The sequence below is a fragment of the Serinus canaria genome, chromosome 18 (assembly GCF_022539315.1).
Source record: "Serinus canaria isolate serCan28SL12 chromosome 18, serCan2020, whole genome shotgun sequence".
In the NCBI taxonomy this organism is placed as follows: Eukaryota; Metazoa; Chordata; class Aves; order Passeriformes; family Fringillidae; genus Serinus; species Serinus canaria.
Window position 1 is genome coordinate 8,775,248 of NC_066331.1, and position 16,891 is coordinate 8,792,138.

Sequence of the window (16,891 nt, forward strand, 5' to 3'; positions counted from 1 at the left end):
ACAACATTTATATTCTTATTTTTCTAAATACGACAGTGACCACATGTACTTAATAAAATATTGATTTCTTTCTCTATTTCTTGCCATTATTAAATCAGGTAACAAAACACCTATTATTTATTTGTCTTAGAGTTGTTCCCAAAATGATGTTGATATTGAGCACATATGTATTCACATGCAGCCCATGCCCCAAAGGCATTAGGGCTGAACTATAAAAGCAGCTTATCCTGATTTGAAAATATTTTATATAGTGCTAAATCTTAGTTAAAAAAAAAATAAACCCAAACCAACCCAAATCCCAAAATGGCCCTTTCCCTGCTGGACTTGGGCCCTGCCTGCCAGATTCTTTGTGGGCAGCATGGGAAGATGTGATCTGGTCCCAAGCAGATAAAATCCCCCCAAGCTCAAAGTGTCAAACCAGAACGTGCTGGGCAGGAGGAGGCAATGCTGAGTCAAAGCAAACAAACTAAAAATGACTTGAAAAGGTGATAGGGCAAATTTTGTGTAAGGATGAAGTTTCAAGTTGCTGTAAAAGTGGACTGGAAAACTCAGGCAGGTGCCCAAGTCAGGAAGGAGAAGGGATCTGCTGCAAGTACAGGCTGCAGATGTTCCTGCTTTACTCATTTAGACCCCTCTGAAGCCTCATGGTTTTTTCCTGGGTTTGAGGTTTACTTTTCATCTGCCTTGTGCTTGGAGGGACCATGGCAATGGGGCTGTGATGGTCTAGGGACACAACTAGGTCAAATTTGTAGGCACAGGTAAAATTTCTCATGGGACTTTCTGAAGTAGAATTGTGAATTGACAATTTTTCTGTTCTAGAAAACTCCCTTTTATTTGGCCTTGGCTGCCCTGGAGCCTGCTCCACACATGATGACTGAAGGGACATTACACATGCAAGCATCTTTAAAAAAATACAAATAAAAAAAAGATGTTTTTGATGTCTGTACCCAGAAAACATACAAATTTCAGGCCTGTCTGTTGTGGGATTGAAATGCAGTAGTAAAAGCCCTCCCAGAGTGTGTGAGGGATGTGGGGATGAGTGGAAGCTGCAGTGCAGGAGACATTCAGCACAGTGCAGGTGCCTGAGATAAATCACTTAAAGCAGGTCTGGACATGATCAAGGGGATTAGGGGAAAAAAAAAAGCTTTTGGTAAAATTTACCCAGAGTTTTGCTGTTGCTTGATGAATTCAATGAAAGCACCAATCAAGGCTGCTTTAGCAGTTTGACACTCTCAATCTGTCCTTATAAAGCTGCACTTTATTGAATCACTACTTTTGCCTCTGTTTGTTTTGACCTTCTCTTAGTGTTTTCCTATCTTAGTGTGTTCTGCTTTGGTTTTGCTGACTTTCTCTTTTAATATTCTTTCAGGATGGGTTGTGTGGAATTAATATTGTAGACACTTCACAGGCCCTGTTGGTTTATGAAGCTGAAGGCTCTTAGAAGAATATTAACATTTGCATTGCACTCTCCACCACAATTACTGAGTGGTTATAAGTCCAGAGCTGTTTTTTTGCTCGTTGCTGTGTCATTTGGCTAAAATATCAACCTGAAATTCACATCACTCAGAGAGGAGACTGTCACAGCAAACACTGCATCTTCCTGTGGCCTCAGGACTCCCAACAGCCTGGAAAGTGCTTTGGAAAGTTTGAAATAAATGTGCTTATCTGGGGGTGTTGCTCACCTCTGGCCAGGGAGCTGGGCTGCTGGTGGCAGGGACAAGTTGGGGCCTGTCCATTGCATTGGGGTTTAAAAAACCAGGAATGATGATGAATGGGGAGTTTCTTATGGCAACTCTTCTTTCTTCCTCTAGCAAATATTGCTCAACCATTTAAACCTTAGATTACAGTAAGCACTGGCACAATTATGTAATCTTCCCAGGATCTCTGCTTCTTTTTCTTTGAGGATTAAAAAGTGTCTGTGCAGTAAGGGGATTGATAAGACCACCTTGCTCCTGTCTGAATCAGAGCTGTGCTTATTGCAGCTGGCTCAGAGCTTTTCTGGAGTCCTTTGGTTTTCTCTGCATTTTACAGGAGAGTTTAATGTGAACAATTGGGTAAAGGAAGTATTGGCTGTAAGTCTGAGATAAAGACTGCAGCAGAAATGTGAACCTGTTCCTGACTTTTCCTCTTTTTATTTTTTCCTACACCCTCATTTTCTCCTTGATACCACTTTGCATGTCTGCTGAGGCTCCTTTTTCCATGCCCAGCTGGGTTTATTCTGTGTTTATTCTTCTGCCTTTTGACTCTGCTGCTGTTTGTAGGGTCACTGTCCCTGCTGTGTCCTGTGCCAGCACACAGAACCAAAGGTGACATTTCTTCCTGAGCTTTCTCCTCCAAAACACCCAACTTCAGTGATGAAAAATGATCTGAAATTATCTCACTGTTTGGGTATGATCTGTGTGTGTGCTAAAACAGGACTCCAGTCAGGAGTTTGCTGAGGGGAAACTGTTAAAAGAACTGATCTTCACAAACCTGGGGATCTCCTGCCTAACACAGAACACTTATCCAGTGATAAAACAGAGAGACCTAGACATAGAAAAAGAACTTGCTCCTCTGTGCTTAGCCAGAAATTTGTGCTTGTACTTATTAGTTGGATGTCTAAAATGTGAAAACTCTTTGAGATGTTTGTCCTTTCTCTCTCTGAAGTAATAGGCTTAGTATAAATGCAAAGTCAGATTTTTAGACAGAAAATATGAATTCATCCATCCATGTAAAAGTGAACATCTTATCCTTTTACTGTAGAAAATTAAGGTATTCAACATTTTAGTTTAAAAAATTCCAAAATTTTCCAGCTGCTTTGTTTAGGGGATCTTTCCCTTATTTTTTTTTCCCAAAATATGAATTTCTAGCAATGTGGTGGGGTGGTTGCTTTTCACTCTGCAACTGTATTTTTTCCAGATGAGCTGGTGACACAGTATGTTTCAGAACTACAAAACACAGAGGAAATGATTCGTTGTGGCTTTTCACGAGCTCTTGGGGCCCTTCCAAGATTCCTGCTAAAGGGCAGGCTCCAGCAGGTGAGAAAGGAGGAGCATTGGAATGAAGGAGTGAAACCTGTGACAGTAATCAAATTAATAATAATGATCATAATTAAAGGTCTTTGTCAAAGGGGTTTGAATGCTAATGCCCAGAAAATCATCATGAGTCGAGCTTGCCATGGTTTCTGATAATTAATGTTTAGTCCTGCTTCAGTTGTGTTAATGGCAAGCCAGAGGTTGGAATAACCCTTTGCTATGGGATATTGGTCCAAGGGAGGAGAGGAGAGAGGGGGGAAGAGAGATTTGCTGCAGGGATTGAACTGAAACCCCTGGAGATATATGAGCCACAGAGTGAAATAAAAATACAGATTTAGAATATGGATTTTAGCTTTTAGCAGAAACTTATACCTAAGTGCCTTGAGGATCTAAAAAGCTGCAGCAGAGAGCAGAGGCCTTTTTGCCCTTAGGCACAATTCCACAAAATAGAAATGGTATTTCCATAAGGTTACCCTGCCCCAGACAGAAGGCAAACTTAGCCTGTTGTTCTCATTTTTTAGATAAATTGTTCCCATAAACAAGAAGAACTGGTGGAAATACAGATGAATTTCTGTAATACTCTGGTGATGTTGTGTAAAAGCTTCCAGGCCTCTCCTGGTGAGAATCCAAACTCTGCTGCCTGCTTGGTTCCTTCATACAGGATTGAACTCATTTTACTCTGATATCTAGATTTAACATAGTAAAAAATACTTTGGGTTTATATATCTCAATCTTTGTATTTTTTTCAGGTTTTGGAAGGTCTAAAAAAAGTCACAGTAGTTTCCCCTGAAGATGTGAGCTTTGCTGAAGCCAGGAGAGATGCCTTAATAGCAATTGCAAAGTATGTTTCTCACCCCTGCTTGTGTCTAATGTTAAATCTTTCTGTAGAAGCTTTCTCCTGTTCATTCTGCTGGGAGCTGGGAGCATGAGTCTTAAAATCATTTACAGTCACACACACATATCTTGGCTGCATGTCCATTACTCAGTTTGTTTTTCATTCAGAGAATTACCACACACCTGACTGTGGAGTTCAGCTCTGAAGGTGCTGTCAGGTTTTTATCAGTTAACTGACTACCTGCAGTGTATTTTACTGTTTGCTTTTCTCATGGGCTGCAATTTAATGAGCTTTCCTGAGGAGGAAGGATATGTTTTTCCACAATCTTAAAAAGATTGAAATGATTTAAAGAAACTGTGCCTTTTATTTAAAGGAATATTTTCTCTGTTGGATGTCACAGTGCAGTTAATAGTATACATTAATATTTTATGCTCTTAAACTGTTACACTGCTAAAAACCCTGTGTCTTCAAGGTAAAGAAGTTCAATATCAGGTTCAATGCACATTGTGTTGGCCATTTGCTCTTCTTGGTGACTTCATTTTAAGGAGAGCTCAGGGACTGACAGACATTGAAGCAAGTTCATTTCTGTAGTGTTATAGATGTGAAATCTTTTTGGAGTACTTTGATTTTCTCTGCATTTTATAGGAGAGTTTAATGTGAAAAAAACAGGTAAAGGAAGTAAAGCAACTTCCCTGCTGAGATCTTAACTTTGCCAATGTTCCTTTGGACCCAAACACTGCTCAGAACTGCTCAGGTCAAATTCAGCCCAGAAATATTCCTCATTCCATCTGTAGTGGACATCAATTTTATTAACCAACACAACAAAGCTTGCTCTTAATCACCTCCCATCCCTTCTTTTCCTCTGTTTTTGCAGGGTTTGCCAGACAGTGGGTGTGAGGGGAGATGGATCCCAGCAGGAGTTTGTGTGCAGGGAGAATGTTGATCAGATTTATGCCACGCTGCTCTCCGGGGTCACCGACTACACCACCGACAGCCGGGGGGACGTTGGGGGATGGTAAGGTGGGGTCAGATCCTGGCCACCTTTGGTGTCCAGGGGAAAGCTGATGTGTCTTTTAAACCTCTCAGAAACAGGAGCTCCAAGCTTTTGGAGATTTGGGATTTTGGAGATTTGAGCCTAGGTAGGAATTAGGAATGCACAGCACAAGGAAAAGTAGAAAGTGAGGCTGACAAGTTTTGGTTGTCCTTCCTCAAAAATTTGGGATATGGGGACTGAAGTGTTCAAAACTGAATTTAAGCCTTTTTCTGGTTCTGTGGTGACATTAGTTCCTTTTAGTGAATCCCAGTTGCAAACCAGGGATTTGAACATTACTTCTCTTTATTTGAAACAACCCATTTGGTCCTGCCTGCTCTCTCCTGCTGCACATTGCTGTTGTGGGGATTTTTTGCCAGGAGAGGGAGCAGCTGCATAACGTGTTGAGAGGGATAAAAGCTCTCCATTGTGCTGCAGCATCACCAAATCTTTTGAAGTTTAGGGTTTCAAAGATTTCAGATATGGGACTGCAAGAATAAATCATAAATCTATAGGAATACATCTGCTGATGGGAAATCTGTAGCATATGTAGATTAATAAATTTAATAAACCTAATAAGATTAATAAGATCTTAGTCATGTTAAGTCTCTAGCAGTCCTATTTTCATGGCATTCCTCAGTCTTCAAGGTCCCCCTAATACACAGAGAAGATTCAGTGTGACACTGCATTCCTCTGAATGCTCTGCATTCCTTCAGGAACAGTGATCTGGAAAGGCAGATTTCAAATTTCAAAATTCCTGACTGCAGAGGAATTGTGTCCTTCTTTGGGTTTGTGTTTCATTTGCAAAGAAGCTCTAACTGGGGAGGTGTCAGCACTTACTGATTGGAAGTTCCTGCCAGCTTTGGATGGGAGAGATCATGAACAGTTCATGTTATTCCAAACCAAACATTCTCCTGTCAGGGTGCTTTTCTGCACCTGTTTATGAGCAAAATCTACCCAGCCTGAAGTACTTGTTTATTAAAAACATGAAATTATCCTAATTCAGGACCAAGTCCAGTATCTGCAGATTTAAAATACTTTGGATGCTGTGTAGAAGCCTCAGAGCAGTAACACTCAGTAGAGAGAAGCCATGAACTCTGTAAATGAATGTGATAGAGTCATTTTGGTTGTCTTTTATTTACTAGCAGTTGATTTTGAGTAAAATGCTGGTTTTAAAAAGGCTGCTTAATTTTACTGTCTGAATCCATGATTTTAATTTGAAATGTGCAGATATATGTTGCTTTTAGATATGAAGAATCATCCTTGGGTGATTATTTTGGATATGAAGAATCAGCCTTGGGTAATTATTTTGGATATGAAGAATCAGCCTTGGGTGATTATTTTGGATATGAAGAATCAGCCTTGGGTGATTGTTTTGGATATGAAGAATCAGCCTTGGGTGATTGTTTTGGATATGAAGAATCAGCCTTGTTTAACCCGTGGGTGATAGTGTTTGTGTATGGTAATGAAGTGGTAAAATGCATGTATTTGACCTGTCTGGCAGCTGCTTGAAGTATCTCAGGGCACAGAGAGGTGGGGTCAGGATTTTAATTAATAACCTATTGATAGTTCAGATCTAGAATCTGGCTCTGCTTTTGCTACATTCCAGGCAGGAAAGGGCAAGTGCCTGAAAAGTACTGGTAAGAAATAATTCTGCTGGTTGAAAACATTTTGGTATTTTCTCAGTTTGTTGAAGAAGTTCTTGTCCAGCAGTGCTGGGTCATGTGCAGTGTTGGAGTGGAGGTGTCAGTCATACCTGTGCAGAGTGTTTGTAGGAAACAAATACTTTAAACAGTCTCTGCCCTCTTCCTTGAAGGGTTCTCAGCAGTGGTGGATGAGCAGGAGAGTGGCTGTGCCCATCCCTGGCCATGCCCAGCATGGTGACATATGCTGCCCAGCTGGCAGCTTCTGGGTTGGGCTCAGATTTGTTCTGTCCTGTTTAGAGCTCTGTCCTACTCAGTGAGATTATTTTGTTTGGTAGCCCTGGGTTTGCTTTAAAACAGGAAAAAATAAGTTAATTACAGGGCTATTCTCCTTTCCAGGGTTCCTCATTAGGCTTGGACAGGGCAGGTGAAATCCATTTGTGACAGCCATGTGGGATGGGAGCTGCTGTGCACAGCCTGGAACCACCTTTGCTGTGTGGAGGAAGAAAAGCTGTGATTGTGCTGTTTATTCAATATTCCCCATGCTGGATTGTTCCTTGCCAATTGAGAGGGATAAAAACTCTCAATTGTGCTGCAGCATCACGGAATCTTTGGTAAATTTGGGGTTTGATCATGGGCAAGGAACAGACAAAGCACAGTCAGAGCTTGCAGGCTGTGCTCTGCAAGTCACTGGCAGTGTCAGATCTCACCAGTTCCAGTAATGCAATAATTATAGGCTGCAGTACTTATAAATAGGCTGCAATAATTATTAATATAATATAATATAATAATATAAATATAATATAATATAATATAATATAATATAATATAATATAATATAATATAATATAATATAATATAATATAATATAATATAATATATAGAATACAAATAATATATTATTCATATTCTTTATACATAATAAATAATATAAGTGATAAATAATATTAAATAATGTATTTATATTTAATAATATACCTATTGAATAACAATATAATATAATAAATAATGTTATCTATAATGTAATATATTAAAATTGTACATATAAATAATAAATAATTATAAATAGCTCCTCTGTCTTTGCACAGGAAGGGAAGTGTCAGTTCTGCAGCAGAAGAAAGGTATTTTGTGCCATGTTATCACTGGGCATTTGTGTAACTGGCCAGCCCTGTCCCTTTAGCACTTCACTGCAGTATTTACAAACATGTTGGAAAAGTTCATGGCACAAATAACCCAGGCTGCTCTCAGCCTTAGTTGAGGTTTGTGTCTTGGATTTCCCCAGTTTTCTGTAGTGTTTCCCTATTTTTTGTTGTGGTATCCAGCTTCTCAGCTGGTCAAATTGCTGTACCACAGGGAACAAACAAATTGTACCACAGGGAATTGTACCACAGGGCACAAAATCAGGGCTCAGGAGGTGTCTGCCCTTTCCTCAGGGCTGCAGAGCAGTGAGGATCAGGAGCAGATCACCCCAGCTTGCACAGGGAAGGAGCTTGGCTCTCCCTGCTCTCAGAGCAGCAGGAGGGAGGTGGATGTGTGTCCAACACAAGGCAGGGCTGCTGTAGCTGACAGCAAATGCAAGAAAATCCAGGGTGAGAGGCAGAGGAAAGGAGAGATCCTGAGCTTTGTGTTTTCAAAGCCAGGTGAGATACTGAAGATGAGGACCTGGCTGAGTGTAATTAGTATAATAAGTGTAATAATCAACTTCCACATCTGAGAGCACCCACTGCAGTGCCCCACAATTATTGTTTATCCTTTTGAATCACAGAATTATTTGGGTTGGAAAAGACCTTTATAAGATCATTTAATCCAACCCTTGCCAAGACCAATCTGTCTCTTTTTACACATCTTTGAAATGTGTTAAAACCTTTCAAAGTAAACCTTTCTAACATGTCTTTTAAATCTTGGTTTTCTAGATGGTAAAAACCAGGGATGCTGGCTGCACCACTGCCCTGGTTACCTGTGCAAGGGCTTCACAAACCTTTGAGTGAAGTTTTTTTTTTTCCAACTTCAATTTAAACCTTTCCTGGTGCAGCTTAAGGCCATTTCCTCTTTCCCTTCATTTGTTACTTCTGTGTCTTCATTTCAAAACAGAACAAAACATTGTGGAACTTTCCAAGAAATCCTGAGCAAATTAAATTCCCAACAGCCATTAAGATTCAAAGTGCTTTGAGCACCAGATACTTTTTGTTTTTTGAGCTTCTTTGGGCAATTCCAGCCACAATCAAACCAGGGAACATGTAAATCAGAGGGGGAAGAGGGATCCTTTCTCATGGCAAACTCCTGGCTGCTGAAGGCTTTTGTGGCCTCTCAAATATCAGTGCTTTCTCATTCTGTTTCTTCTAAACCAGGGAGTAAGATGGAAAGATATGGAGAGAAATGCTGTTTCTCTTTTCTGTGTAATTTTTGTCTTTCTTTAATAGAGTCGTGGGAAAGTTTCACCAACTTTACTCTGCATATGCAAACTTCACCTTTCTTTTGACAGATGGTTTGCTGGGACATGTCTGATCTATCTACAGGTGGTAGACATGAATATCTAAGTTAGATATGATACAAAAAACTGGTAAAACATAACCTTGATGAAAGACTGCCAGACTTGTTTTAAGCTGCTTTGGAAAAAATGATGTAATTTACCTTTTCTACCATTATAACAAATGTCCCACCCAGTTTTAGATTGCACCTGCAACTATTTTCAAGTTGTTTTGGAAATCAGCAAGAGGAGTATTTCTTCTCATAGAAGGCTGTTGCGCCTTTTCAAACATATTTTTTTCCTTTTTTTCTTTTTTTTTAAATTACTGAGAAAGGCTGACATTTCTCTGAGTTAGCAATGCAGTGAACATGCTGGGCCTGGTCTTGTGCAGGGTCATGTCACCCACTGAGGTATTGCCCTTGTCTTAGAAAAGGAACCACTTTTAAAAACTCCTGGATTGACAAGACATGGTTTAAAACAAGCATACTGATGATTTTTTAAATTGAAATTACACTTTTTTAAAAATTATATTTAGACACTTTGAAGGGAGATCATTATCCAAATAAGACTCACTTCAAATACAACTTAGTGTTACTGTGGTCAAACTTTTTGTGAAATAATCATTGTTTAGCATAGAGATTTAAGCTACTCTGAGTCACAACTTGTTTTTAATGTTGGAAATATTCAGCTTGAAAATTTACAAGAATGTGACAGTGTTCAGCATCTGACTGTCAAAATGTGGGTTGGCCTTTTCAAAAAATAATTTAAGCAGACAGAGCACTTAAATTTAAATACATCTACTTGCACATGAAATATTACTGATCATTATCAGTTTTATCCTTCTTTAAATAAAGAATAAGCCTGGTGGCATCTGGCTGGAATGAAAGCCAGGCTGGTGAGGCAGGGCACTGTTGGAGCCTCAGTGCAATGTGAGCTTTGTTTGACAGGATGGGACTGAGGGGACACTCCTTGTCCTCCCAAAACATGGGAGCTGCTCTCTGAGGTCATTGCTTTTGTTCTTGGGAATTTGTGCTGGTGTCTTCACCCAGCTGATGGAATTGAAGGTGTATTTATTGGGAGAAGTGCTGCTGTGGCTGCTCTGATCTGTCTGTGTCTCCACAGGGTGCGTGAGGCTGCCATGACCAGCCTGATGGAGGTGACCCTGCTGCTGGTGCAGAACGAGGCAGAGCTGATCAATGCCACCATGTATGTCATGTTCTCTTCTGGGCTTTAGCTCCTGGAGCTCCATCCAGCCCTGCAGGATGCAGCTGGGACCCTCTGTGCTCTCCTTTACTGAGTGGGACAGAACTTTGACAGAAGTGCATCAAGCCCACAGAGATGGGCAGGATGTTACATCTGATTTTCAGAGGGAAAATCTTGTTGGGAGAGCCTGGTTGGCAATCCCACCTTGGAAATGCAGCACAGCTGTGGGATTTGGGCTAAACCTGCCCCCTCTGTGGTGCTTCCAGTAGTGCTCACTGAAATAAAAAGCAAACCTGCTTATCCAGAGTGTCACATCAGTAGTTTGGGATGTGATCAGATGTGAGCATGAGCTTGGATTTGTTTCTTTGCAGAATTATTAGTAAGGAAATAAAGAAAAATCATTTCCACTGAGCCCCTGATTTTTAATTTCATGATATGCTACTCCTAATAATAAAAGAACTAATTAAAGGTACCATTTTTAAAACATAGTTTGAGCTGCAGTAAAACTTTCCTAATAGTGGTATTGGTTTGCAGACAATGTGCCAATGGTTAGGTGAACATAGACATGGTTTGGGATTTAATTAAAAACCCCCAGATGTTGAAGGACACCAAGAAGGAAAGTACTGGATTCTCTGAGGATACCCTGCTCACTGGTGCCCATTTTCAGGGGCTTCCTCCTGTTCAGCTGTTCATCCACAGATTGTCCTCATGGAACTGAGAGAAGCATTCCTGCCAGCTGGATCCCATTTTGTAAATATTCTGGGCCTTGGTGTAACTGAAGGGATTTTAGCTGGTTTTACTGTCATTTGTGGCCCTTTCTGAAGGGGAAAGGGCCTTGTAGGACACAGTGTTGTAGCTGTGAGTTTAGTTGGGAGCATAAACCAAATAGGATATTGTTAAAAACTAGCCAGAATTGAAGCCGTGATTTACTTGGGATTTATGAGATGTAAGAGAGACCTTGTCCTCTGTTACATGGGCAGTTTTCTACTTCAAAATGTGCTTTTCTCAAAGTTCTGCTCTATTTCCATCTGAAATGTAGCAGTTCAGCCAGGCTGTAAATCACTTGGTTATCTTTTTGGATGAAGGGTGGGGCAGTATGTGTAAAAGGTGGATAAAATATTCTGTAACATTAATGTCATGCTGGTTTTTGGTTGATTGATCTCTGGAAGATAAAGCCTCAAGATTCTCTCACCATCTGGGTGTCTTAAATCTCTTGTGTGATCATTCTGAAGACTTAAACCAGAATACTTTCCTAGCAGGATCATTCTTATTCATTTAATTGAACCAATTGAAATCTAAATACACATTCTTCTGCTTAAATTTTCTGATTGATTGTTTTCTTCTTTATAGCTGCAAGCAGATTATGTGCTGGCTGGCTCAACAGTCAGCTGAAAAAATAGATAAATTCCGAGCTCATGCAGGATCTGTGTTCCTTACCCTTTTGCACTTTGACCATCCTCCAGTTCCACACATCCCTCACAGAGAAGAGCTAGAGAGGATATTTCCAAGGTAAGGTACTGAAAAATGCCCAAAACCAATGAAAGTAAAAGAGAAATGCATACAGTTTCACCTAATCCAAGCAACCTGCTGTAATTTTTATGCCCAATATGTCTGTGGTGCTGTCAGGATTTCAGTGAATTGCCCTATGACTGTGCATGAACTTATTTTTTTCCTCAGCTGGAAAACGTTGATCATAATGATAGTTTTTAATAAGTTGCATTGTTTTAACCAAGCTCTAGTTGCAGTGGTTTTCCAAGATGGACTTTCTAGTTAAAGTAAGAGTGAGAGCAACTCATTCCTGAGTGGTGATTATGGTACCTGATGGGTGTGAGTGTCACCTACATGTCTTATGGAAAATCCTTTCCTTAGGATTTTTTCCCTGCTGAGAAGCTGAGAGGCCTCAAGAAGCAAACAATGATTCTCTGCTGCTGTGGGATGCAGCAGGTGGATCTGGGATTGGTCTCATCTGGTTGTTTCTAATTAATGGCCAATCCCAGCCCAGCTGTCCACACTGTCTCAGTCAGAGACAAACCTTTATCATTCATTCCTTTTCTATTCTCAACCAGCCTTCTGATGAAATCCTTTCTTCTATTCTTTTAGAATAGTTTTAATATAATATATATCATAAAATAATAAATCAAACCTTCTGAAACATAGAATCAACTTCCTCATCTCTTCCCTATTCCCATGACCCCTGTGAACATTGTCACATGTGGGGAACATCCAGCTCTGTGTTTGGGGATCCTCAGCCTGCTGTGACCCTCTGCTCTGTCTGTGAGGCTGCTGATCATCAGCATCATCAGTGCTGGCCGGGTGTGTTGGCCTTTCTGGGATAGGTCTGTCCTTGGGTAGCTGGTGGTGGGAGAGAGCACAGAGTGAAACTGCAGAAAGAAACTTGTTTTGTGAAAGTAGGCAAAAGTGCCTGGGGAAAGGAAAGTGCAGTTCACATCTTCCCTGGGTCACAACAAGGGTTTGGAGATTCCTCCAAATCTGGCTGAAGCTTCGATTTGCACTTTCCCCATATGCTCAAAGACCAATGCTTGATTTGATATCTAGATAATTCAGACACTTCCTCCCTGGTGTGGAGGAGCAATGTGAGGAGGAGAAAAGCAGTGCCCCCCACCCAGGCTGATTCTTTCCCTTCCCTTTCAGGTGGGAGAAGGAGACGCTGAACTGGAACGCGGCGGCGGAGGCGTTCCCGCGGATCACGCAGCTCCTGGGGCTGCCAGCCTACCAGTACCACGTGCTGCTGGGGCTCTCTGTGTCCGTGGGGGGGCTCACTGAGACCACGGTGAGACACCCCTGCTTGCTCACCTGCTGCCCTTCTTGGCTCTCCTTTCCAAGTGTCCTTCTCTTGACTTGCTGGGTGCTGGTTTTTGCCTTCTTTTTTCTGCCTCTGTTGAGGTCGGGTTGAAGGCACTTGAGACAATAGTTCATGTTCAGGCTTAGCTGATTTTTACAGTCTCACAGCAGTGAGTTCTGCAGCCTTTCATTAACCAGGCACAAAATTGGAAAACTATCTCTTGTTGCAAGGTCTCTTAAGGCTAAACTGTCCAATTAAGAAATGACACCTAAATTATTTTCTCTCTTAACCCAATAACTGATCACTCCAAGTCCACAGTGCAGTCCAATTACAAAATACCACCCAAACCCACAAAGAAGGTGAAGAAGAACAAGGAAAACTTCTCCATGGCCTTAGTGCTCTCCTGGGAGTCAGAGTCTGTCAGCTTTGTCTGTGCTTGGAGGATCCTCAGCCTGCTGTGATCCTCAGCTCTGTCTGTGAGGCTGCTGATCATCAGCATCATCAGTGCTGGCTGGGTGTGTTGCCCTTTCCTGGGGTAGGTCTGTCCTTGATCAGCTGTTGAGTAGATGGTGGTGGGAGACCCCTGCTTGCTCACCTGCTGCCCTTCTTGGCTCTCCTTTCCAAGTGTCCTTCTCTTGACTTGCTGGGTGCTGGTTTTTGCCTTCTTTTTTCTGCCTCTGTTGAGGTCGGGTTGAAGGCACTTGAGACAATAGTTCATGTTCAGGCTTAGCTGATTTTTACAGTCTCACAGCAGTGAGTTCTGCAGCCTTTCATTAACCAGGCACAAAAGTGGATAACTATCTCTTGTTACTATCTCTTAAGGCTAAACTGTCCAATTAAGACATGACACCTGAATTATTTTCTCTTTTAACCCAATAACTGATCACTCAAAGTCCACAGTGCAGCCTTTTCTGTCCAATTACAAAATACCAGCCAAACCCATGAAGAAGAAGGTGAAGAAGAACAGGAAAGCCTTCTCCATGGCCTTAGGTCACATGCAGTGCTCTCCTGGGAGTCAGAGTCTGTCAGCACAGAAAGTCTAAAATTCTCAGCATCCAGACAGCTGAGTGTGCAGGGAACAAGGAGTGAGGGTGCTTTGTTTGTCCTCTCCGGGCCTGGCAGGACCTGAGAGTCCCAGCCCCACAATCCCAGCCCTGTGCTGACTCTCCCAGCTGGATCAGAAGCAGAGCCCCTCAGCTCAGTGCACGGGGATTGCTCTTCTCCAATGAGGTGAAAACCAGTTCATTTGTCACCTGATGCAAGGTGCCAACTGGTGGTTGTCAGGAGGTGCTAACAGTATGCACAGGTTTCTTTTTTTAAAATTATTTTTGATACATTTTCTGCTAAAATTCCAATGAGATGTCAGAAATTTCATTACAAAGAAATATCATTCAGATGTCTGTCTAAATCCTCTGAGCTTTGCAATCCTTATTTCATTCTTCTGGCATGAACAGTCTCTTTATCACTGACTTTGGCAGTCTGCTATGCTGCCAAATATTTCCCTACATATTTGTAATTTTAGTGTATCCTTCTGTCCTTTTATTACAACTTGCATTGGTAGTTTCAGAATTCTTGGTTTCCAGGTATTTGGCTTATAATGTTTTTAGATTTATTGTAGCCAAAGATGTAAAATATAAGGAGATAATTTTGGGGGTGAGGACCTGGTTCAGAGGAATATCAGAGCAGTAACAGAATATTTTGTACTGTCAGTTAAGTCTTTAAATCCCAGTGGTCCTGTAACAAGAGGAGGAGGCTGTGAGTCAACACCCCAACAGTGGTTAAGAGTGTTTCTAATTAAGATTTCCATCTCAAATTAAGAAAACTGGTAGAAAAGTGCTGAGAAACAAAATTTTTGTGAAAGGGGGAGCAGCTCCTGCTGGGTCACAGAAGAAGGAGTTAACATCACCTGGAGCTTGTCTCCCATGCCTTCCCCTGGTCAGTCACAGCTTGCCCAAGTGGTTTTTTTTTCTGCTGTGGGTTCTGCTCTTGGGATCAAGAGATGTCTGTGAGCCTTTGGGCTGGTGGAGCAGAGAATTCAGTGTCTGTGCAGTCTCTTGTGTTTAAACCAATTCTGAGCATTTTAGTGTTTCTAAAATGGCAACTAATTACATGGCAAGCTATTTTAGAACTTTGGAAACATGTGTGTGTTGGTTTGTGACAGTAATTATCAGATAGACAATGTAACTCTTAACAGATTTCTTTAATGGCAAACATGCCCATGAAATTCAGCTTTCAGTCAAGCACAGTTAATTATAGGAGGCTCCACCAAAACCAAAGTTATTTGTCTAAGTAAAAAAAGGAGGAAGGTTTTGGAGAAACAGACATTTTGGCTGCTAGCTGGGGTCAGAGGAAAATTCTTATTCAATATTTTCATTTTTTTAAACTCCTGGTTGCATTTAGTTATGAAAAGTTGGAACAGTTCAGTTCCATGCAGCTCCCTTCCCTTGTTACCATCTGACAGTGTGTTAAGGGAAACCTTCTGCAGTGTTCTCAAACTGGGATTGTGAAATGTTAACTTTTCTGTGACCCTCCAGCTTTCTTTAACTCTAGAGGCTTGTTCTGCTAAAATGTTCTCCAGGGCTTTAGGAAGAAGATGAGCTAATTCTCTCTTGAGTCAGCTAGAAAGGCAAGGGAGGGCACTTACACTTGGGAGTGTATGTGTGTGCTGAATTACCTTTGATATCTAAAATGTGATATGGAAATTAGAATTGATGTGCTTTACAGTGACTGCTATTCAAATTAGTCTGTCAAAGCCTGTAGCATTCTTTGCTCAATATCCAGAGACTGATTTAAAACATTCATAGAAAATTTTAAGAGCAATCCTTTTAAATCCATACAAAAGAAGCAGCTTTTTAAAATCATGGACTGGGGGAAAAGATTATTGGAATTTGTGTTCTTGCAGTGATGTGTGTGTTCTTGTGGCTTCCCTCTCTCACTTCAAAAATATCTGTGCACATACACACGTGGACATGGAAGTTAGAAAGGAGATTCTTGTATGTACTGCAGGAGGATCTGAGTTCAGCTGTCAGTTTGTCTTTTAGCCATCCCAGGGAATCCACAGGAGAAAGGCTCTGCTGTAATTCCCTGCTCAGGGGCAGTTTGGCTGCAGCTAAAATTGCTCTGCAGTCTATTTAGCAAAAGTAGTTCTTTGTTTGGCTTTTTAAAGAGATTTTCTGGAGTGAGCCATGTGGGGTCTCTGAAGTGTTGTGGTGGCAGTGGGGCTGCTGGAAGAATTGCAGCTCAGGCATTGGGAGTAATCTGGAAAAACAGAAGATGTCATTCCCTGTGGGATTTGGCACTCTGCTCCATCACCACGGTTCAAAGGGCACTTTCTCTGTGTAAAAGAATCTTCTAATTATACATCTGGCCCACATATTTCTTATGGCTGCATAAAACCCCTCAGTCTGTGGAGATCAGATGTACAATGCTGGTCTTTCTCCAGGGCACAAACCCTGCAGTTCCAGGAGTCAGGATATAATTTTGATATAATTTCATTACTGTTGAACTACATTACATTCTAAAGTTTGTTGAAGCACAGAATGTTCCGTGATTCCTTTTCCCCCTAAAGAGTGAAAATTGCATTTTAAAGTGGTATAGAAATTAAGTAAAGCTTTTAAAAAAAAAAAAGGAACAACGTATTCTAAACTCTTAAAGTTCCTCCCAGGCAGTACCAGAGCTGTGTTACTGTGTAGATCTCATAAACAAAAATATTGAGATGTTAGAAGATGATATTCTAAAACATCTGGTTACTGGGACAAATTGTATGCAAATCAATGCATATTTGGTGGAAGAAAGAGGCCCAAAATCCTCTTTTCTTGGTTGAAGGTTCTTGAACAAAATACACTTGAGAATAATTCCAGTCATTCTTTTCTTACAGAGAAAAATAGTGTGAATTA

The 16,891-nt window shown here is 41.0% G+C and overlaps 1 protein-coding gene across 1 annotated transcript in view; it reads left to right on the top strand.

Annotated features, from left to right (window-relative positions):
• TBCD (tubulin folding cofactor D) overlaps positions 1-16,891 on the top strand; it is a 123,642-nt gene that overhangs the window by 89,249 nt on the left and 17,502 nt on the right. Inside the window, exons 28-33 of the mRNA XM_030232879.2 lie at positions 2,899-3,017; positions 3,764-3,855; positions 4,724-4,864; positions 10,112-10,195; positions 11,543-11,701; positions 12,845-12,983. Of these exons, the coding sequence (XP_030088739.2) occupies positions 2,899-3,017; positions 3,764-3,855; positions 4,724-4,864; positions 10,112-10,195; positions 11,543-11,701; positions 12,845-12,983 (734 nt within the window). The remainder of the gene's footprint in view (positions 1-2,898; positions 3,018-3,763; positions 3,856-4,723; positions 4,865-10,111; positions 10,196-11,542; positions 11,702-12,844; positions 12,984-16,891) is intronic.